General features: G+C 45.5%; 1 protein-coding gene across 4 annotated transcripts in view; it reads right to left on the reverse strand.

Annotated features, from left to right (window-relative positions):
- Positions 1-4965: 4965 nt before the first annotated feature.
- ttn.2 (titin, tandem duplicate 2) overlaps positions 4966-23867 on the reverse strand; it is a 211710-nt gene continuing 192808 nt past the window's right edge. For all 4 annotated transcript variants that reach the window (XM_051402827.1, XM_051402826.1, XM_051402824.1 and 1 more), the window contains 22 exons: positions 23549-23839; positions 23125-23424; positions 22516-22657; positions 22240-22403; positions 21824-22126; positions 21369-21650; positions 20670-21263; positions 20143-20433; positions 19715-20014; positions 19288-19590; positions 18873-19175; positions 18500-18768; positions 18061-18376; positions 17666-17971; positions 15952-16251; positions 15094-15669; positions 14549-14854; positions 14052-14434; positions 13507-13717; positions 7577-13387; positions 7178-7471; positions 4966-6319 (listed from right to left, as the gene is read on the reverse strand). In XM_051402827.1, the coding sequence (XP_051258787.1) occupies positions 6027-6319; positions 7178-7471; positions 7577-13387; positions 13507-13717; positions 14052-14434; positions 14549-14854; positions 15094-15669; positions 15952-16251; positions 17666-17971; positions 18061-18376; positions 18500-18768; positions 18873-19175; positions 19288-19590; positions 19715-20014; positions 20143-20433; positions 20670-21263; positions 21369-21650; positions 21824-22126; positions 22240-22403; positions 22516-22657; positions 23125-23424; positions 23549-23839 (12338 nt within the window). In that variant the 3' untranslated portion in view covers positions 4966-6026. The remainder of the gene's footprint in view (positions 6320-7177; positions 7472-7576; positions 13388-13506; positions 13718-14051; positions 14435-14548; positions 14855-15093; positions 15670-15951; positions 16252-17665; positions 17972-18060; positions 18377-18499; positions 18769-18872; positions 19176-19287; positions 19591-19714; positions 20015-20142; positions 20434-20669; positions 21264-21368; positions 21651-21823; positions 22127-22239; positions 22404-22515; positions 22658-23124; positions 23425-23548; positions 23840-23867) is intronic.

Consider the following 23867-nt stretch of genomic DNA (forward strand, 5'->3'; position numbering starts at 1 on the left):
TGTGGACTGTGGACTGTGTGTGGACTGTGTGTGGACTGTGTGTGGACTGTGGACTGTGTGTGGACTGTGTGTGGACTGTGTGTGGACTGTGTGTGGACTGTGGACTGTGTGTGGACTGTGTGTGGACTGTGTGTGGACTGTGGACTGTGTGTGGACTGTGTGTGGACTGTGTGTGGACTGTGGACTATGTGTGGACTGTGGACTGTGTGTGGACTGTGGACTGTGGACTGTGTGTGGACTGTGGACTGTGTGTGGACTGTGTGTGGACTGTGTGTGGACTGTGGACTATGTGTGGACTGTGTGTGGACTGTGTGTGGACTGTGGACTGTGTGTGGACTGTGTGTGGACTGTGTGTGGACTGTGGACTGTGTGTGGACTGTGTGTGGACTGTGTGTGGACTGTGGACTATGTGTGGACTGTGTGTGGACTGTGTGTGGACTGTGGACTGTGTGTGGACTGTGTGTGGACTGTGTTTGGACTGTGGACTGTGTGTGGACTGTGTGTGGACTGTGGACTGTGTGTGGACTGTGTGTGGACTGTGGACTGTGTGTGGACTGTGTGTGGACTGTGTGTGGACTGTGGACTGTGTGTGGACTGTGTGTGGACTGTGTGTGGACTGTGGACTGTGTGTGGACTGTGTGTGGACTGTGGACTGTGTGTGGACTGTGTGTGGACTGTGTGTGGACTGTGGACTGTGTGTGGACTGTGTGTGGACTGTGGACTGTGTGTGGACTGTGTGTGGACTGTGTTTGGACTGTGGACTGTGTGTGGACTGTGTGTGGACTGTGGACTGTGTGTGGACTGTGTTTGGACTGTGGACTGTGTGTGGACTGTGGACTGTGGACTGTGTGTGGACTGTGTGTGGACTGTGTGTGGACAGTGGACTGTGTGTGGACTGTGTGTGGACAGTGGACTGTGTGTGGACTGTGTGTGGACTGTGTGTGGACTGTGTTTGGACTGTGAGGGACCGTCGCTGCTGGCAGCTTTAATAATTTGAATGTGTTTGTAATAACTGTGAGCTTCGGACGAACACTGTGACGGTGATTCTCACTATTTTAAGAATTAGTACAAAGCAATCAATCAATAGATTAATGGATCAATAATAAGATAAGATAAGATATTCCTTTATAAGAGAAATTCAGATAGACACAGCAGCAACAGGGCAAAGAAGTGCAAAAGAGAGAACAAAGAATATCACAAAACAAAATAGAAAATAGAAAACTATAAATGAAAGTATATACAGTATGCATTGTTCAAGAAGGAATGGTGTGCAAATATATGAGCAGAAAATCCAACTTGACTTAAACTAAACTGTACAAGTGGAAATTAAATATAAATAGTGCAAATAATTATCATTATTGATTATAATGATCAGCAGATTGGATCCATAGTGAAAAGAATCATTGATACAGAGCTCCAGCAGTAAACTGCAGCTGTTACATTAAGGTAAAGATATCAGATTAGTTGATTATGGTCACACTCTGTGTATAACAGTGTGCTCACACTGACACCTGGAGGCCACTGCAGCACACTGCACCCTCAGGAACAATCCATTCACTGCTGGTTGGGGTGTTTTAATGATAAAATTATAGATGAATAATCATTGTTTGTTTATTGATATTTTGGACAGAACAACAGCAACCAACCAAACAAACAAACAAACAAACAAACAATGGGAGTGTAACAGAGTCCATAAACACAGACAATTCTTCCCTTGTATTATATATTATATATTATATATATTGTTAGAACCCGAGTTACTGGGGGACCAAATAGCCCTAAAGTCAAATACCACATTAGTCACATCCGTTAACGGCAGCTCTCCTCTTATTGATCTGTGCACTTGGTAGTTGCTAGGATAACTTTAGTGGCTTGTACAGTAAGCCCCAAGGGTCTGTTTAATTTCTGTGGCTAGAGTAACCTGTTAGAACCGTTAAGTTAATGAACACACTACCTAATAATTACTGCCTGATGAGATATCATAAATCCAAGGTCCACAGTTTATTCTTTAACTTTAATGGTTATTTTTATTGCAAGATTTAGCAAGGGCCAGCATACAGCATAAACTGATTCAAAACTGATTGTTCACATCTACTGATAAAAATTAACTATGTTTCTGATATTAAGTAAAATTGTTTAAATTTCAAACCCCTGATGAAAAGGCTTGTAGCTGAATGGTCAAATGTCCAGCTTGTAGAGGGAAGAGGTGTACCGGCCGATACAGTTCCTCCTTGCCTGCCGTACTGTTGGTTGCTGTTGAAACTCCAGACTTTGTCCAAAGTCCGCAAAGTCTCTGACCAGTGCAGTCTCTGATGGCAGGGTGAACAAAAGAGTGATCCTTGGTGACCAATTGGAAACCTGAAGCTGGGTGGAGATGGTTAATCCTCCTCTGCCCGCCGCTCCCGTCTCGGCTGTAGGTTGTTGGACTTGTCTTTCTGCGATGATGGCTTGTTCGTTGCTCCGTCTCTTGAGTTGAAATTCTAAGTTCAAAGATGAGTTGCTCCAATGTGGTCGATCGATCAGCAAGTCTTGAACCCGAGAGCCGGCCGAGGACTAACCACGATCCTCCCGGGGCAGTTCCTTTTATCCCCTTAGGGAATTTTACTGTCACCTCCTCTTCTGCTCATCACAGTGTCCTGTGTGCATACTTCTTCTTTACATGGTATGGTCTGATGGTGCTTTCCATTTGTCTCGTGAACTCGGAACCCGAGTTGGAAAGTGTAAATCTTGCAGCTATCTCGCGACATTTCACCGAGACACCCCCCCTTTTGGTCAGAATTTCATCCGTCCAGCTCGGCGTTCCTCAGGGTACCCCGAGCTGGACGGGGGGGCACATACGACCCGCAAAAACAAAGATGGCAGCGCCCATATTAAGATGTATTTTCTTTGTATTTGTACTACGTTGGTCGTTTTAATGTCGATTTTAAATGCTCTTACACACTGTTTACATTGCTGCTTTAGTCCGGTCACCAGTTTATGCATTGCACCGTGTTGGTGTGCGTGCAATACAAGTAAAGTTTTGTTTTCGAGCTGGTTTGCTAAATAGGCTAATGTAGCTAACAATAACACTAGCCTGCCCCTGGTGGCCCCTGGAGGCCCCTGGTGGCCCCTGTAGGCCCCTGGTGGCTCGAGACAAACTCCACAGCAGTTGTTGAAATTGAAACAGCGAAAATGGCAAAATATTATTACTTCCCTTTTTCTCTCTGCCTCAGGTATGTCCGGACATGTCTAGTGGCTCTATGTGCCTTCTCACTCGTAGTCAGTATTTCAACATGATTTGCCCTTTTGGCCTTTCTTACCATAGTTCTAACTTAGTTATATATTTCATACATTTCATTCCATACATAATTTCCCTTTTCATTATTACATCTTTCTCTTTTATAATCAATAAAATCAACTTAAATCATTATACAGCTTTTGGTTAGCATATTCTTTGTGCATTTTACGTTCATTCAGATGGAGAGTCCTTAATACCATCGTTATTGAGTTATAGAATAAAAGGTAGAAATGATCTTAAAGACATTTCAGTGCATCCTGGGTTTTTTTATTTTAGTGCTTTAAAAGATTGATCACAATGTGTTGGACAAAGACCAAAAGTCCAAGAGTTACACTCTAAAAAGAAATATGATAAATAAAGAATAATAAAATTCAGTGTCTAATTGATTTATTCAGATAAACCTTTTAAGTTGCAAACAATATTTTGATGAGTTTTAACGTTGAGAAAATAGTTAATTTTATGAGTAACCTAATCAACTTAAAGATTTTTGTTTATGCTACCAGTTATTAACTGAGTGGAAACTAAAAATACCTTATTGTGGAGGAAAAGTTAATTCCTTAAACTCAATGTTGCACTTTTGTTTAACATAATTTCATTAGAAGTTGCCACAACTTGAAAAGATTGATGCAAACTGATTACATCAAAAATCTGAAGTAACACAAACTTAAGTAAAAAAGATGATTGATTAAGCAGCTTTTACTTGTACAAACACATCATTCATGTCAAAGTGAACCAAATAACAATCGGACAGCGTATTTCGTGTTCCGCCATGGAGACTCAAAACTACAAGTGTAATATTCTGAAAGTATTTCCTGTATGAATCCTTCTTTAAGGAGCGGCAGAAATATCTGCTGATTTAATCACATTCACATATATATATATGCTTGGAAAAACCCCTAAATGAAGATATTTGAACTCACAAACATTAATGTGGCACATTGAAGAGACTGCAACACAATAAAAACACATTGTTTTGTTTCCAAATCTTCACATATTTTTCCAACTACATCTTTTATCATTTAACTGAAGCCTGAAATCCATATTAATACTAGGTGTTAACAGGTGTAAAAAAGGTATAATTTTCTGTTGATGCTTCTTGCGTTGTGCGGGTGCTGGATGTCGGGGGTCTGAGGGGTCTAAAATCTGGCAAAATGAAACCATTCGTTCCTAAAAAAAATTAAATCTTTAAATCACAGAACTTTAAATTCTACTGGAGATCCATAAGACCCCAAACTAGTCAGGCCGAATATCCCCGAGACCCACAGAAAATACGTTTTAATATTTTAATTAGTTTTTAAATAAATGCATTTATTAATTGGGATGTAAGAAACATTTTCTCAAAAATGTTATTTTGTTTTATAACATCCACAAAAAGTAGTGCAGCCCCTCCCCGAGGCCTCTAGACAGTCAGATCGAAGAAACACAGGAAGGAAAGCAGAATGAAAACAGCATGTTTGAATGTGATGGGAAGATCGATTTCATCCAGTGTAGCTTCAGTGAAGATCTACTGAATATATAATTCATGTGATATTCAGATTAGAGCTCATATGGTGCTGAAACATGGACCCTAAATATCAAGTTCATCATTGACAACGTCATAATGGAGTCCTGAATGTGTTGTGTGTGCGATCTAAAACATGAACAAGAAATGTAAAAATGGACACAAATAAGCACAGAGAGACTTCCTGTAGTGCTGATAATCATGCTTTATTAAATCAATAATTGGAGAAAAACTCAAGGAGGCTGCAAAAATAATGCTAACAACTCTAACTTCAATCAAACCAAAGTGCTGAGCGACACGCAACACCACGCTTCTTTCCGTCCTTGTCGAGCGCAGCGGCGGTTGGTTACGGCTGCGGTACGTGTGCTTGGCGGCGCCCAGCTTGACTGACAGGTGAACTAAAAACTAACACACAAACACGCTGCAGACCTCCGAGAGACAGCTCTGCCTCTGCAAACAAGCACCAGCTGGACTCTTATTTTTTTTTTCGTGATTGGCCAGGTTGATGGTAAACCGAAGAGTCGAGCGAGCGATCATTTGCCAGAAGCAGAGCACAAAACAAAAAAGAAACACTTGTGCTCAGGGAGTGCAGGCCGCTCGCACTGTGAGCGTGTCATCGAAATGGCGGTATGACATAATCAGTCAGAGTGTGAGGTCTAGTCGTCCTGCTTACATGAGGGTATATGCAAACAGCACTCAGGATCTCACGCTCTTGTTGCAATGCAACAGCACCGCTCCTACTCTCCAGCAGTGCATTCATAGTTCTGTCTCTGATTGAGTTAACATCAACAGGGAGCCTCTCTACCTGTTGAGGCAATCTTAAGACTTCAACTTATCGTTGAGGCACAGAGTTTAGTTTCTCAGTTTAACAGGGTATTCGTTCCTTGTGAAACTTTCTCCTGTTAAACCACATTTAGTTTCATTTTGTTTCAGTTAATATTATTGTCATAAATAACAATGCATACATTTCCCATAACCGTTAAATTCGGCTATATACATTATGTACATGTCACAGAAAAATGGATCAAAAATCCTAAGTCATAGTTATCCAATATGGCACATTTTATAACAACTTTAGACTTTAGTCTAGTTTGGCATAAATTAATGTCAAGATTGGTACAAAAATAGTTCATATTTACAAGAACAGAAATCCAGATCTTTATCAAGTAGATTATTTCGCTCAATTAATAAATAAAAAGGCATGGAAGTAGGGAAAAGGGGAAGATTGCAAGATTAGATTTTTTTTTTTTACACTGATCGAATACTAATGTGAACAGTCGCTGTGTCGGATCCGAGTTCGTTGGACAGTTTGAGGGTGTAGGTTCCAGCGTCCTCCTCCTTCACCCCCGTGATTATGAGGGTGGTCAAGTCCTCCGTGGTCTCGATGTGGAAGCGTCCGCCGGCAGTCACCTCAATGGTTTTACCGCCACGAGACCACTCAATGTGTTTGGCGTCACCGGAGAAGGCGCAGGCGACTGTCAGGATTTTGCCCGGCTCGATGCTGATGTCTTCTGGCAGAGCCTCGATCCTGGGAGCAGAACCTGGAAACCACGGCACACGTACATCAGTGCACTCAAAGGTTTTTTAAAAAAAAAGGTTAATGGGCAAAACATTTTTACAACAGAAAGTTTAGCAGGACAATATTTAGATTTTCAAATTCAGGTACAAAAGAGGTTTTTCTAAATAGACTTCTAAACAGCTGTTGCATATAAATATTAGTGAGATAATGATGAAGATAAAGCCAAGCTCCCTTTAAAATGACACAAAATTAAACATGTTTCTAGGGACGCCGACTAATAGTCGAATAAATGGTAGATGAGAAGAGTCTCAGGCGACCGACTTATCATTAGTCGGATAGTCGCAGAAAAACAAAAACGTTAAACTCTGTTCAGTACTTTGTCAGGAGATTGTTGCAACACGGACCTTTTCTCTTGTAACACAGTAAGTACACACGTACTAACTGCCATTAGCTACTTAGCAGTCCCATCAGCTGACTCAACCTGGATTGGGAGCTGGAAGGAAAGTTTGTTTACACCACTAGCACGGGAGCTAGCATAGGAGAATGAGCACCAGAACCGGAGCTGTGCGAGCGTGCAACAGAACCAGACTCACCGCATCCAAGACTGACGGAGTCCAACTGATTTACAGTGGCTCAAGTTTGTAGTGAGTTACTGGTAAAGTTATACATCTATACACGTTTTCGTGAAGATGGGAGTTATTTATTCCATGTTTTGAACACTCATTCAGAATCATTAACGCTTTTTCCGTTAGCATTTAAGTATATATACATCATAAACATGCAATAACTAGTCGACTATTGGCTTGAACGAACAACTACTTGTCAACGAGGAGAATCGTTGTGGGGACGGCCCTTCAGGTTTAATTACCGACCGTCTTACCGATTGCTCTGATTGAGGATCCCTCCATGAGGGAGGACATCTCCGTGAGACTGCTGGAGCTCATGGCATACGTCTCAGACGCCACTGAGGACATGCTGGACATGGACATGGTCTCAAATTTCATCTCAGCTGCCATGCTGCTGAAGGAGCTGGACTCCATCATGGATGACATCATTGCCTGCTGGGCAGAGGAAGAGAAGGAGGACGACTCCTCCATTGTGTGCATTTCTTTCTTCATCATCATGGATGAGCTCATGGATGACGACGACTCTTTGTGACCCATCGTCATAGATCCTGATGAGGGTAGAGATAGAAATGGTGAATTTTCAGATTAAAGGTAAGGCTATGTCAGAATGAAATTGGACTAAATCTACTTTTACACTTGAGACAGGTGCTCACCTTTAACTGCCAGTTTCTGTTCATGGTAGGCTGTGACCTTCATGCGTATGGACTGGAACACCTGTCCGGTGAAGGAGAAGGAGGATTTGGATACTCCTCCCTCTGATGTCATCTCACAGGTGTACTCTCCCTGATCACTGTCTGCCAAGTCATGAATTAGAAGGCTGCAGGAGCCCTCAGAGCAGTGCATCTCAAAGTGGCTGCTCTGCGAAAGCCTCCTCCCGTTGACGTACCACACTACCTCCCTGACGCTGCTCTCGCAGACACAGGACATCCTCACTGAGCCCTCATAGGCCTCAGCTGTTAGCTGACTAAGGACCTTGGGAGGTTTCGGGGTTGGGGATTTGACGGTGGGTGGAGACACAACTCTCTTGGGGGACATGATAGGTTGAGGAGACTTCATCCTAGGTGGTGATTTGAGTCCCTCAGGCTCAGGGGACTTCAAGGCCCGTGGGGATTTGATGCCTGAAGGTTCTGGGGACTTGATGCCTCTCGGTGTTTTGATTCCAGCTGGTTCTGGGGACTTCACTCCTCTTGGTGTTTTGAGTCCTGCAGGTTCTGGAGATTTGACTCCCCGAGGTGATTTTACTCCCTCAGGCTCAGGTGACTTCACTCCCTCTGGGGACTTGAGTGGTGACTTGAGTCTGGGTTCAGGAGATTTTAAACCCCGTGGTGACTTAACTCCCTCAGGTTCAGGAGATTTGACACTTGGAGCTGGTGATTTTAAGCTGGGTGCTGGAGAGGGTGAAATGGGCTCAGGAGACTTGACACCCCTAGGAGATTTAATTCCCTCTGGTTCAGGAGACTTCACACTCGGCGTTGGTGACTTTAAACTCGGAGATGGAGATGTTACACTTGGTTCAGGGGACTTAACACTTGGAGCTGGTGATTTAATGGAAGGCTCAGGGGACTTCACGCTGGGGACAGGGGAAGTTACAGAGGGAGCGGGTGATGGCGTGACTGGTGGCTCTGGTGACTTTACACTGGGGGTGGGTGACTTTACAGATGGCTCAGGGGATTTTACAGCCTTGACTTCCTCTTTGGGAACTGGTCTGCGGATGGTCAGGGTGAAGTGAGCCTCCTGTCTGCCTGCTGAGTTCTCTACCACCACAGTGTAACTGCCCTCATCGGAGGCTGTCACAGAGGAGATCTCTAGGCTGGACTTGTACTGAGTGGTGGTGACATGAATCCGGTGAGATGAGGTAATGGTTCTGCTCTCATGCATCCATGTTACAGTGGGTGCTGGTTCACCGTCGATATCACAGGAGAATCTGGCTGTCTCTCCCTCTGCAACTGTCACAGATTGGGGCTTGGTAAGGATTCTAGCAGGAAGAGAAGGCTTCACCTTGTGTACAGCAACTTCCTCAGCAACCACTGCAGAAGTTGACTTCAGTTTAGATTCAGATGTGGTTTGTTTCCCAGTTAGAGAAAACTTTTCCGATGAGTAGGAAGAACCAGATGACAGGTAATCAGCATACCTCTCAGCGGAGGAGTACCTCTCAGCGGAGGCGTACCTCTCAGCAGAGGCATACCTCTCAGCAGAGGAGTACCTCTCAGCGGAGGCAGCATATCTTTCTCGTGTGACAACCTCATGTGTCTCAGTTAGCTTAGACTTGCTCTCTTGCACCTCAAGGTGGGTCTCGGAAGCATAGCCAGCTTTGAAGTGGGTGGTGTGGTAGTGGTCAACTCGAGTGACTTCAGGGACATATGCTTTGGGAGCATCCTCATCCCTGCGACGGGAGGAGAAGGTGGTGTAGCCGCCACCTGAAACTTCAAGGGTGGCATAGTCAGAAGCCTCACCCTTGGAGTTGGAGCACACACAGCGGTATGTGCCACTGTCCTCTTCCTGGCACTCCAGAATAGTGATGGACAAAACACCACTCATGTTGATGAAGATGTATTTCTCGCTGCTTTCAAAGATTTCAGTTCCATTGTGGAACCACTTAATCTCAGCTTCTGGCTTGGCTTGGATGTTCAAGGTGAATTTGGTGTCTTGGCCAATTGGAATGCGATGAGAGCGCATCCTGACAGTCACACGAGGAGCATGGTCCAGGCTGAAAGGGGTCTGACTAACCACCTGATATTTCCTCTCAGACTTCAGAGCAGCCTTCCTGGCCTCGTAGCGGGACATGATGTCAAAGCGGGCAGACCGCTCAAACCTGGAGGAGGAGCGGGATGACCTCTCAACAGACCTGATAGGGCTAGGAGAACGGGGACGTGTCCTCTCAGGAGTGGGGGACCTCCTGACCACAACCTCTCCCTCCGCTTCCACAGGAGGCCTGGCACGTGGAGGTCTGATCAGCTCTGACACTGGACGCATCAGCTCTATGTACGTGGGAGACAGTGATCTCCTCCTCCTCATATACTGAGAAACAGTGCGTTTCTTCTTTGTCTCAGCAACCTCGACAGCCTCGTGCCTTACCTCATGCCTCCTCTCTTCATGTTCCACAGCATGGCGTTCAACACGGACCGGGCTGCCGGTAGGAGAGGCAGAAAAGCCGAGCTCCAGTTCATCCTCCAGCATCATTCTTTCCTCCTCTGTTCTCCTCATGGAAAGGTAGTCATCCACAGGCATCAGCAGCTCCTCATCACTAAGGTCTCCCAGAGATCTCCTTCTGGATCTGAAGGAGACCTCGGATTCAGGAGACGGTGAACGGCGGGCAGGTCTGACAGTCTCCAGATCATCTAGAGTGAGTTTTGGAATACGCCATCTTGGCCTGTACTGGTCGGTGACTCTAGGGAGGGGCATGACATAGAACTGCTCCCACCTGGACAGGCGAATACGTCTCTGTCTCTTCTGTACAATCCTCTCCATCCTCTCTGAAATCTCATACTGGTCTTTGAGCTTTCTGTACCACTTCATGTCAGATAGAGGCACAAACTGTTTGATACCCTTGTCCTCATCCAGAGCTTTGGGATCATGAACAATAGGCTCAGGGATCTCATATGGCATGAAGATCCTCCTCTCCTCCTCCAGCTTCTTGGTCTCGGACTTCACGACTGTGATGTCGAATTCGCCCTCAACGTTCTTGGTGCTAACTGCAGGCTTGTAAATCTCTGCAGCAAATTTAAGAGCCTCCTGGGCTGTGGGGTTTAGAGGCACAAGCTCCTCAGTGGCAACAATTTGCTGAGCCATCTTGTTCGTCTTTTCAATTTGTTTCTGGATGTGTCTGTATTTCTCCTCCTCGCTCTTGTACTCTCTCCTGGTGTAAGTAAGGCGATCCACCTTCAATGTAGCCTGGCAGGTTGCAGAGCCAGCACAGTTGGTTGCAGTAACCTTGTACACACCGGAGTCCTCAAGCAGAGTCTCTCTTATGTGCAGGACATGGTACTCAGCGTCTTCCTGTATGACAACAACCTTGGGGCCAAACTGTAATGCACGGCCATCCTTCTCCCATTTTAGAGTAGGAGCTGGGATTCCTGAGACCCTGAGCTCGAAGCGGACACTATGTCCTTCTACACACTCAACATTAGCCAGCAGACGTTTGAACATTGGCCTCATAGTTTCCTCCATCACAGGATGAGGTGTCACAGTGAGACGGGCCTTGCAGCTGTCTTCTCCAAACTTGTTGTGGGCCATGACGGTGTATTCAGCATCATCACTCATGTCCAGGTTGTGGATCATCAGCTGGTACAGACCCTTATCACTGGTGAATGTGTACTTGTGATCATCATCCCCTGGCTTGATTCTCTCACCATTCTTGAGCCATGTTACATGAGGCTCTGGGTGCACTGTAATAGTGACACCGAAACGCACATCTTCTCCAATGTAGGCAGTGCGGTTGTACAGAGGCAAAGTAAACTCTGGGGGTCTCTGCAGGAGTTTAGTCTTGTCGACTCTCCTCCTCAGTTTCTTAATGGACCGGCTAATATAGTGCTCTCTGATGCTCCTCACTGTCTCAACAAAGAGCTCGCCATAAGCACTGTCCTCTCCATCATCACTTACCACCTTGCATCTGTACACTCCATCATCACTCTCTTCAATGTCCTTTACATAGATGCTGGCAAAGCCATTACTGTAAGAGATTTCATACTTGGGACTTGGGTGTAGCTGACGGTTACCAAAGTACCACGACACCTGTGTGCTTTTGTCATAGTTGGTGATGCTACAAGTGAATCTGACATGGCCACCTTCCTCAGCTGAGCCATGCATGACTGGACCAGTGCGGAGGCCATGGTACTCAGTTCCAATCTTCACTTTACCCACAGCCAGTCCTCTCTGGTTCCTGAAGGCGCCGCCATAGGCCACACGAGCTGCTGATACAATGGTGTCTGTCCTCTTCACCAGACTCTGATAGTACCTTCTGTGTCTCAGTGTCTTAATGATCTTGTTGCTGACATATTCAATCTTCATCTTGAGCCATGGGTGTTCCAGAGCCTCATGGGCTGTCATACGGAGCTTCCTGTCTTTGACTAGAAGTCTGTCCACAAAGTCCATAGCCTCCAGGCTGATGTCCTTAAACGCTTCACTGTCAAAGACGTACTCACAGTTGGAGATGTTCTCAATCATCTTTGTAACGGACTCTGCCGCAAATGGATTTAGGCCACTGAGCAGAACATAGGCCATTACACCAACAGACCACATATCAGTGGCTGTTGTGACCAGGTCGTGACGGTGGATCTCAGGGGCGCAGTACTCTGGAGCTGTGAACAGCATTCTGATGTTTTCTCCTGGCACCAGCAGCCTAGCCTGGCCCATCTCAATAATCCTTATGGTGGTGCTTCTCCTTGTGGTGTAGACAATGTTGTCTGGGCGGATATCAAAGTGGCCGAAGTTGTGGCTATGCATGAACTTGAGGGCAGAGCAGACTTGTCTCAGGTAGCGAACAATCTCCTGCTCTGTGAGCTCGAAGTTGCAGGTGCCAAGGCGTTCAAAGATGTCAACTCCAGAAATGAATTCAAAGATCAGGATGATCTCTTCCATGCTTTCAAAGTATTCATGTAGGTAGATTATGTTCATGTGCCTTGCTACGTTGAGGGCCTCAATTTCCCTAAGAACCAACTCACGGTCAGTTCCTTTGACCTTGATAAACTTGGCCATGAAGGTCTTCTTTGTGGCAATCTCCACACAGCGGTGGACTACTCCAAACTGGCAACGAGCAAGTTCCTCAGAGATGGTGTACTTGGTAGACAGCTCCTTCACCTTGTAGAACAGAGCCTCCTCCTTGGTTACCTCTCTGCTTTCGTCCACTTCCTCATCATAGTTCCTAATCACAGACTTGTCTTCCTTTGTGGTGATGGGCTCAGTTGGTTGAGATGGAGGGCTCAATCCATACTGATTTTCAGCGATGACGCGGAACTGGTACTTAGTCTTTCCGAATATGTTGATGATGTTGATGCTGCAGTCTGTGGTCTGTCCAGCACGGATCCATCTATCAGCAGTGGTGGGACACTTCTCCACAATGTAACTAGTGATGTCACTTCCACCATCATTGGCAGGGGGTTCCCAGGTCAAGGTGATGGAGTCCCGACCAATGTCGCTGACAACAAGATTTTTTGGAGCTTCAGGTATGTCAGCCACGTTAACCTCAATGGTTTGCTTGTCTGTTCCGAACCTGTTCTTTGCAGTTATAATGTAGTAGCCAGTATCCTTCTTCTGCACTCCCTTCTGGAAGACCAAGGAGGTGAAAGACCTGGTGGTGATGACCTGGTGATAAGGAGAATTGGAGAGGATCTCCTGACCCTTCTGCCAAACGATTGCTGGCTCAGGCTTGCCAGAGATAGGGATCTTGATGGTTATGTGATCACCACGGACAGCATGGACTGCTCCCATTCCCTGGAGCTCTTTGGGCAGGTGGATCTTAGCAGGAACTGGAATTAAAATGATAAAACATAACATAAGTTTGATATTTAACAAGATTTCTTTCGTTTAAAGAATTACACAATAAAATGGATTTTAGGAATTAACAATACCAAAATTATATCATTACCTTCCACATCCAGGTTGGCTGTTGTAGAGATGGATCCTGAGGAGTTGGTTGCTCTGACTTGGTAAACTGTGGCATCGTTCTCATCAGCAGTAGTGATGACCAGCTGGTAGTAGCCTCCCTTGAACTCCTGGGCTTTGATCTTGGTTCCATCTGCCAGGATCTCCTTTCCACTGCGGTACCATTTCACCACAGGCTTGGGATATCCCACCACCTTGTCATAGGAAAAATAACTAAGTTAGATAATTTACTGATAACTTTTTTTGACTTAAAAAGTAATGGCCTACGTTCCCAATATTGTAGGAAAACCTCACTCCTCCAGAGTCATAGGAGAAAATCTATATATACATATTTAATCGAGAAGAACCTTTGTTTGGCCAAGCTTAAAACAAATACTATGAGCAGGGGAAACACTGACCTTTGATCAAATGAAACTGACGTCAATTCTTTCATTTGACTCTGGATGTCCCATTACTTTCACTACAATTACTAGTAGTTTTTACATATTTAGACCTTAATAAATGTCAATAGTAGTTTAAATAAAGTACCTTAGTGACAAAGGTGGCATTGGCATGATATTTGACGGTCATGTCCCTGATCTCCTCCCTGAACGCAGGAGCACGAGGAGCCTGGTCGGACTTGGGGATGATCGGTGCAGAGATCTCACTCCAGTCACTCTCACCGCCCATGTTCTCACACTTGACACGGAACTCATACTCAAAGCCCTCGATCAAGCCTGTGACCTCGAAGTTGGTCTCAACAACCTTCTTACTGGTTACTGACATCCACTTGTTCTGCTTCTTTTCACGTTTCTCCAGGTAGTAGTTGGTGATTTTAGCTCCACCGTCGCTGCTTGGAGGCTTCCAGCAGACGACACAGGAGTTCTTGGTAGAGCTGATGATGAAGGGTTGCTGTGGGATGCCAGGTTTTTCTGAGAAATAAACAGGGGGATGTTACTGTAGTGCTCTACATATCTGTTAGTCCTGCCTCTCTGCGATGTAGCTATAGAAACCAAAACTGGCAAACAAAATATAAATTGACTTACCGAATGGACTCTTGATGATCACCACTGATGGGATCTCCAGAGGCTCGCTGACTCCATACTGGTTCTGGGCAGAGACTCTGAAGTAGTAGCCGGCGTTCTCTATCAGATTGGGGACACGGCAGTTGGTGCCAGAAACAGAGGAAGACACCAGGTGCCACTGCTCTCCTTCCTTGGCCTCACGCTTCTCCACAATGTAGTTCGTGATCATGGAGCCGCCGTCATCCTTGGGAACCTTCCAGCTGATGACAACTGAGCTCTTCAGCAAAGCATCAACAACAACAGGGCCCTCAGGTATGCATGGTTTATCTGGAAAAAAAGGTCATGAGTAACAGCTTTTTTAATATATACATGTATACATATATATATATAGTAATAGTTATTTGTTGGTTGAAACTTGAAACAAATTCATATGTATGCAAAATCCACAGTAAAGGGTTTCTCATTCTTGACTTTCATTTGAATTTTAAAGATAATCTTCACTGAAAAATGACATTATTTGATATTGGATTGGTTTTTTGTAATATTACTCCGTAGTCTGGTCATACCTTGGATTTCAACACGCAGCACAGTGTCGATGGTTCCATACACATTGCTGAGCTGCACCTTGTAGCGGCCGGCATTGGTCTTCCTCTGGACGTTCCTCACCACCAGGTGGGTGTAGCTTTCAGTGTTTTCAATAATCACATTTTCTGATACATTCAGAGGCTTCTTGCCATAGAACCACATGATCTGGGGGATGGGACGCCCAATGTACACAACATGGAGACGGAGGCTGGTGCCGGCCCCAGCAAAGTACTTCTCCTTCAGAGGGAAGCCTGGGTGGAACTGGGGCGCTGCCTGCAGACGCAGTTTGCCACTGGTCTCGATCTCACCGGCCTCATTGATGGCCCTGCAAGTGTACAGGCCCTCGTCTTCCTGCTCGTCTGTCAGGATGCTGAGGGAGTGGTCGCGGCCATCTGAGCTCATCTTATACTTGCGGCTTTGGATCAGTTCCTTGCCGTAGCGGTACCACTTGATCTCAGGTAGAGGTCTGCCGATGATGCCACAGGTCAGAGTACCGGACTCGCCAAGCTTGGTGGTTACATCCTGGATCTCTTCCTTCAAAGCTGGAGCCTCACCAACTGCAGAAACATCAGCAATTAAAAGGATGATTTCAATCAAAATGTATTTTTTATGCTTTTTACTTTTTGCTGTAAAAACATTATGCTGAAATTCAAACATCTTTATTTAAAATACATAAAATTCAACAACACACAATTCAGTATCTACTTTGTAAGACTCGGGACACATGACAAATTGGCTGTGAGAGTTTTTGATTCAGCTAACATGAATATGTTTTAAAATAAATGTTACTGTGGCCAGGCCATTCTGTTTGATAGAATCTGAACTCTGCAACCACTCACCGCTCAGTTTGGTCTTGATACCCATGGGCGTGCGTCGAGGTCGGCTGAATCCAGTCTCATTCTCAGCAAAGATTCTGAACTCATACTCGGTGGCTTCCATCAAGCCGCCCATGGTGAACTGACGATCCTTGGAGCGCTCCTTGTTGCATTTCTTCCAGGCACTCTCTCCAGCCTCCCTAAACTCAATCCAGTAGCCCAGAATCTCCTTGCCACCATCATGCTCGGGCCTGAGCCAGTGGATGGTGATGCAGTCCTTGGTGACAGAGATGATGTCAATCTCGCCTGGTTGGCTGGGTTTGTCTATAAGACGACAAACAGGAGAAGATTAATACTCGTGAAGAGTTAAAGCAGTACTTCTCAAACAGTGAGGTGTCAGGGGGGTGCGACAGGCAGGGGTGACTGACGGAGGAGGAGAGATGGAGAAGTTTCTCCCAGGAGTAAAAAGAAAAACGGAGACGTCAGAGGCAAGAACAGCAAGTGACGGTAACCGGCATAAACCTAATAAGACCAGGAAATACGATGAAGCCTACATAGCCTTTGGGTTTACCGTGAATACGGTCGGAAATGACAGCATGAAACCAAACAAATTTGCTCGATGCGTATCGCCAACAGGCCGGTCATTTTGTGAGCGCGGTGTACAAACACCGCCACAACGCAATGTGCAAAAAAACCTTGCACGATAGCAGAGGAGCTAATACTCCGGCAGCATTGGACATGGTCACAATCATAGGTGAGAAAAGTGCTGAGACACTGAATATTGTCTCTCTTTCCAATGACACGATCGGGAGACGTATATCTGACATTTCAGATGACCTCCAAGAACAACTCACAGAACACCTAACAGACAAACGTTAAATATAAGAAATATTGTTGCAAATTTTGCACAAAAAACAAACATTAAAAAGTCATATACCTTTTTGAAAAGGAATAAGCTGATGAGGTTGAAGGGTGACCAATGTTTACAGTTTTGAAAAGTTTTGAATGTTACTGTGTTAAGTAAAAAAATGCACATTCCAGTGAATCATTTGCACCTTTTCTCTGTTTTGAGAATCACACAGACTGAGCAGTCTTGTTTAAATAATAATAAACTGAACTTGGAAATGTTGCAGATGTTATCTCAGCTCATTTTATTAATCTATTGTGATAATCAGGTGATTTTATGCAGAATGCTGGTGCCAGCAACTCATACAGTGGTTTGTACAAATAAATATTATCAGGTTCTCAATAGTATTAAAATTTGTGGGGGGCGTGAAAAATTTCTGTCCCCTAGGGGGGGCATGACAGAAAATAATTGAGAGCCACTGAGTTAAAGTAACATGCATTTGTAGCAAAAATGTCCTTCATGTTCAGATTAGTTATGTCTTAAATTTCAATGTCTTGTCTACTCATGCAGAAATAGGCGTGATAAGATACACTTCATTAATCCTTCACTGGGGAAATTCACTCGCTACAGCAGCTCCAGATACATTAAAGCAGAAAAATAGAATAAGAGTTGTATGTACACTATATACAGCTTTTATACAGATGTGATTGATACACAATATTGCAAAAGTTACAGCAGGAGGTAGTGCCATGGTGTAAAAATAAATTATTGCACAGGACAAAAAATATATATACAGCAGTGTTTAGCGGAAAATATAGGCTATAGACGGGGCTTGGAATATACAGTACAGGTCTAATAATACTAATAATATGTCATGTAATGTTAACTCACCAAATGGATCTTTGCAGACCACAGGCTCTGAAGCAGGACCAGGCTCACTCTGCCCAATGTCGTTCTGAGCAACCACTCTGAACATGTACTCTGCATCGGGGATGAGACCAGTGACATTGTACATGGTGGTGGTGATATGGGTCTTGTTGTGGCGGACCCACTTCTCTGTAGAAATCTCCCTCCTTTCCACGTAGTATCCTGTGACGCGGGAGCCTCCATCATCCCGGGGGCGGGCCCAGGACAGAGACACTGAAGACTTGGCAACGTCCATGATCTCTGGTGGGTTGCTGGGAGGTTCTGGTGGGCCTGAAGGGAAAATGCGTTGTATGTGAAATCAAATGTTTACAATATTTCTAATCACAACATTTTGACAAATATCAGTTGTCAGTACTCACAAAGAGGTGTCTTTGGCATTACAGACTCTTCGGACTTGAGAGATCTGCTGATACCGAACTGGTTCTCGGCAGAGACCTTGAAGTGGTACTCCACATTCTCCTTCAGGCCCTTCACCACCAGAGAGTTCTCGATTACCCTGGAATCCACTGTACACCAGGCAGCCTTGGGTACCTCCCGCCTTTCCACAATGTATCCTAGAATGTCGGAACCACCATCATCTGATGGTGGCCGCCAGCTGACCCGGACTGATCTGGCCTGAATATCGTCAAACTCCAGAGGCCCTTCTGGGACATCAGGGCGACCGATCACCTTCACCTAGAGAGGACAATATACAGAAAGATGAGTTGCAACCATTCCAATAAAATCTATTTTTTAATTTTACTTTTGAAACTTAAGTACATTTTATTTCCTTGAAAATCTGTCAGATAAGGTGCTCACCTTGATGTACACAGCCTTCCTGCCACATTTGTTTTCCAGCACCAGGTCGTAGGTACCGGTGTCGTCTTTGTGTGCCTCTTTGATGACCAGCTCAGTGATGTCATCATAGGTGGCAATCATGGCCCGGTGGGAAATGTCACGACCATCTTTGGTCCACTTGCATGTAGGGATGGGTTTTCCCTTAATGGGTACAGACAGACGGATGACTCCGCCCTGCCGCACCACGTAGCCCTCCTCGTATTTACGATCAAGCTCGTAGTCGGGATAATCTGAAGAAGACAGATTTTGTAAATTAAATTACAGATTCTGTAAAAGTATGTTGATTATTTGACTGTAAAATCAAACTTTAAATTATGGAATGTTGCTGTAGTACCAAGCATTTCCTGGACTTTAACCACTCCGGTAATTTCAGCGGGCTCTCCAGAACCGCCAGCGTTGCAGGCTCTGACCCTAAACTTGTACTCGGCACCCTGGGGCATGTGGGTGAGAATGTACTCGCACATCTTGGTGGGTGTGGTGTTGCACAATGTCCATTCCACCTGGTCCACCTTCTGCATCTCGATCAAGTAACCAGTAATGACAGAACCACCCTCCTCTTCAGGCGGCAGCCAGGCAAGAGAGACTGAAGTTCTGGTGGTGTCAGTGACTCTGGGCTGAGCTGGAGGACCTGGAGGCTCTGTTCAACAACACAAAGAGACGTTTCATTAATCCTTTCCTAAAGATTAATCTAAAATAGGTAAATGCAATTACAGTAGCACTGCAGCTGCACTGAGCATTGCAACATGTACCGATGGGATCCATGGCGATGGTGATGGCGGAGCTCTCGCTGGGTTTGCCGGCTCCTCTGGAGTTGATGGCAGTGACACGGTGTTCATACTCCAGACTCTCTATCAGGCCGGAGGAGCGGTACCTGGTCATGGTGACAGTATTCTTGTTGATCCTCATCCACCTGTCAGAGTGGGCCTCTTTACGTTCGATGATGTAGCCAGCAATGGTGGATCCACCATTGTCCTCGGGTGGTTGCCAGGTCAGGGTCATGCCCTCGTGGGTGACATCGAGAACCTCTGGTCTGCTTGGAGGTCCAGGGATGGCTACACAGTAGCAGATAGATTAATAGATTAATTGAATGATAAGAGGACAGAAGGTAATTACCCACAAATTAATGGAAGAGATTCCCTAAGCGTCAGAATTGTTGGAGCTGGGAGGATAACTCACTCTTGGGGCTCTTGCATTCCACCACTTCGGACTGCAGGAAGCCGCCAACACCAAAGCGATTCATAGCAGCAACGCGGAACACATATTCGGTTCCCTCTGAGAGTCTGGTAAACTTGAAGCAGGGTCGGGTCACTGACTCGGACACAGTGCTCCAGCCTGGCCGGTGGGCATCGCGCTGCTCCACCACGTAGCCGCTGACATTGGCACCACCGTCCTTCTCTGGAGGTTCCCAGCTGACTGACACAGACACGCCGTCAGTATCCTCAATCTTCATTGGACCGACTGGGATGCCAGGTTTGTCTGGACAAACACACAAAGGTGGTTGGTTAGAATCTGCATATTATTTGCATTTCACTTGTTATAGTAAATAATTTGGATTTTATGGTTTTCAGATCTCTGTGTATAACCTTAATTTGTACATTACTTACCAAGGATGATGACCTTGATGACCTCGGTTGCGACGCCAACAACATTCTTCACCTCAAGTGAGTAGTCTCCTGTGTCGTTGATGGTGGTCTCACGAATGACAAGGTGGGTGTATTTGCCATTGCTGTCGATCTTGATGCGGTCCAGGCTGTCCTTCAGTTTGACGCCACCGAAGGACCAGGTGCAGACAGGCTGCGGTTTGGCCTTTATGGGGATGTTGAGGTCGATTGGTTTGCCACGGTGCACATGGACAATCTTCTGAGGGATGTTGGTCATGTCGATCTTGGGCATCACTGAAATGCACAGTCAATTCAAGTCAGTTTTTATTAATAGGAAAAACTTTTAATGGGGAAAACAGAAGAAACTAGAATAGCAATAGAGGAGGGATCCATCTCTAAACAATAATACAGATAGACTGTAAAACTTTTTGTGATGTGTTCATCATATTTTAATGATTTCTGTGAAGCTTTTCAGAGTTTAAGCAAAGGCAGAAGTTATTGTGTGATGAATTGTGGATGTGTTATCTTACCCTTGATGTCCTGGATAGTGACAGGAGTAACAGTGTCCATGGGCTCGCTGGCTCCCCTGCTGTTTGTGGCTCGGAGTCTGAACAGGTACTGGTCGTTCTCTGTCAGGGACTGGATGGTGTACTTGGTCACTGAGGACTTGACTGATGCCACCACACTCCACCTGTCCGAGCCAACTTTGCAGGCCTCGATGGTGTAGCCCGCCAACCTGCTGCCGCCATCGTGCAGTGGCTTCTCCCAATGCAGCGTGACAGTGGACTTGGTGACATCGACAACCTGGAGGTTCAGAGGTACAGACGGCACCTCGCATACCAGCACGGGCTCGGCTGTCTCACAAGGCTCACCGATGCCATAAATGTTCTCTGGAAGGACTCTGAAGTGGTAGTACACTCCCTCCTCCAGACCGGTGATCCTGAACAGGGTCTTCCTACACTCAGTGGTGACAGTCTTGTAAGACTTCATGTTGGCGTCACGCTTCTCTATGATGTAGTTGCTGACGTGGGCGCCACCATCGATGCTTGGGATGTCCCAAGTGATCACAACGGACTCTTTGGTGTAGTCCTTCACCTTTACAGAACCTGGAGGGCCAGGAGTGTCTGCAGGAAGGAGATGATTAGAGGAATGGAAGATATTAGTGCGTGTTTTTATACACATTACCCCAAAATTCATTGTAATATCTGTGGAAACTTGGGATGACATACCGTAGATTTTAACCAGGATGGTGGCAGTCTTCTTTCCCGATGGGTTCTCTGCCTCCACAATGTATTTTCCAGAGTCGTAGCGATTGACTTTCTCCACCATCAGCGAGGTGTAGCTATCTGTGGTCTCAATGTAGCCACGGCTCTGCAGCTCCACGCCAGTCTTCCTCCAAGCCACTACTGGTGCCGGCCGGCCGGTGACAAATACCATCAGGCGAAGAGTTCCTCCGGCACGTAGACACACCGTTTTCTTCAGGTCGTCAGCCAGCTCCAGGTCAGGCATTTCTGAATGGTTGGATGAAGAATAGTAAGGGGATAATTTCGTGATTGCCATTTTCTGGAATATTCCCATTGTAATCCAAATCCTAACACTAATGCCTATAATACCTCAACATAGTAATTTCAGAAATTAGGTTAAAAACGTTTTTGATTACTAAATTATTTCCTAACAGACTCACCAATTCTCTCCAGTGGCTCGATCTCAGCGCTAGGTTCACTGAACTCTCCGGTGCCGTTGCAGTTGATGGCAGCTACCCTGAACCTGTACGTCTTAGTGGCTGCCAGGCCGGCGGCCACATACTCGTTGGTCTTGAGAGGCTTGGCGGTGGCACGGTACCAGTGCTCTGTGTCCCCCTCAAGGATCTCCACCACGTAGCCGGTGACGTCTGAGCCGCCATCGTACATGGGCCTGGTCCAGGTCATACTGATGCTGTGTTTGGTTGTGTCAGTGATGCGAGGCATTGATGGAGGAGCTGGGGTATCTTGTAGTAGACAAATGCAAATATGTTCATATTTGCTTGTCGCAACAAATAACTGTAACCTTTTACACAGGTTAAGGTTTTGAAAATGAAAGACTGTGAATAAAATCTCTTACATGTGGGGTCTTTGCAGAGGATGTACGGTGAGGCGTCGCTGGGCTGGCTGTATCCAGCAGCGTTGACAGCTGTCACTCTGAACTGGTACTCGCTTCCTTCCAGCAGGCCTGTGATCTTCAGACGGGTGTCATAGATGGTGTAAGTCTTATTCACCCGGGTCCACCTGGTCCGGAGAAGAAACAAAAGGATAATGTGAGAGAGAGGCAATAAGAATCACTATTTCATGAAGCGAAAACTAAAATCTGTCCATTAACGTCTTCAGAAGTTGATCCCACCTGGTGCTGCTCTTCTCTCGTTTATCCACTATGTAGTTTTTGATCTCGCTGCCTCCATCACTCTCAGGTTTAAGCCATTCGATGATGACATGCTCCTTGCCCACAGTTGTAGCCTCTGGAGTGCCCGGCTGGGATGTGATGGCTGAGGAGAAAAGGGGTGGGACAGGTCAGAGAGACAAATCTAGTTTCCCCTTTTCATAAGACATAAATTAACTTTTTTAAGCTAAAAGACTAAAATAGAAAAAAAAATTGAACTCAAAACATTAAAACCTTAGGTGATATTGTTAAGGCCATTCAAGCAAGTTATTTTGCTATTGATTTTATTGGTTCTTTTGCATGCCTCCTGTTGTTGTTATTATTATTATTAGTAGTACTTTGCATGCCTCCTTAAATTTCAAATCTTCTGTTTTATCCTAGTCTGTGGATACTGCTGGAAACTGTGAACTTCCCCTTGGGCATGAATAAAGTATCTATCTATCTATCTATCTATCTATAAATCTATCTAAATATTTATATCTAATTGTTTCATATATATCTAATTCTACTTTAGATGGTTGCTATAGCGCCACCATCAGGAAAATTGCCTCAACTCAGAGCAATGTGGCTTACTATAGGCATTCCTGGCAATGACGGGTTCGGATTCCAGTGGAACTCCAGGCCCGAACTTGTTGACCCCTCTGACTCTGAAGATATACTCGTTGTTCTTGATCAGCCTGGAGCTGACACATGACAGTGACTTGCACTCGGTCTCCATGATGACCCAGTTGAGTCGGCTGGTCTCACGACGCTCCACGATATAATGGGTGACGGTGTCTCCACCATCCTCCAGAGGAATCTTCCAGGACACTGTACACTTCTCTTCTGTCACTCTGCTGATCACAATCTTATCAGCTGGAGCTCCAGGAGTGTCTGAAAGACAGAAACCGAGAGTTAGATCAGACAGCCAAGTTTTGTTGACAATTAAGAGTCAACTATGATACACTTAAAATTATGTTAATTCCAGTTTAATTCATGTAGTTTGTTGGCTGCTTACCGAGAACTTTGACGTTCACAGCGGCAGTCTTGATTCCGCTGGCATTCTTGACGGTCAGGATGTATCTGCCCGTGTCATATCTGTCACAGCTCTTGATGATGGCCATGGCTCTGGTTGCGGTGTAGGTCAAAGAGTATTTCTCTCCGAGCTCCAAAATCTTTTCTCCCTTCGACCAGTACACTGTGGGTTCTGGTTTACCACCCACAGCACCGTCCAAGACAAGGTCAGAGCCAGCCGTGACAGTGACAGTCTCACCGACAAGCTTGCTGTCCAGCTCAGCTTTGGGAGGAGCTGCAACAAACATGAAACAAATAGTTTT

This window comes from Dicentrarchus labrax, unplaced genomic scaffold, assembly GCF_905237075.1.
Source record: "Dicentrarchus labrax unplaced genomic scaffold, dlabrax2021, whole genome shotgun sequence".
NCBI classification, from domain to species: domain Eukaryota; kingdom Metazoa; phylum Chordata; class Actinopteri; family Moronidae; genus Dicentrarchus; species Dicentrarchus labrax.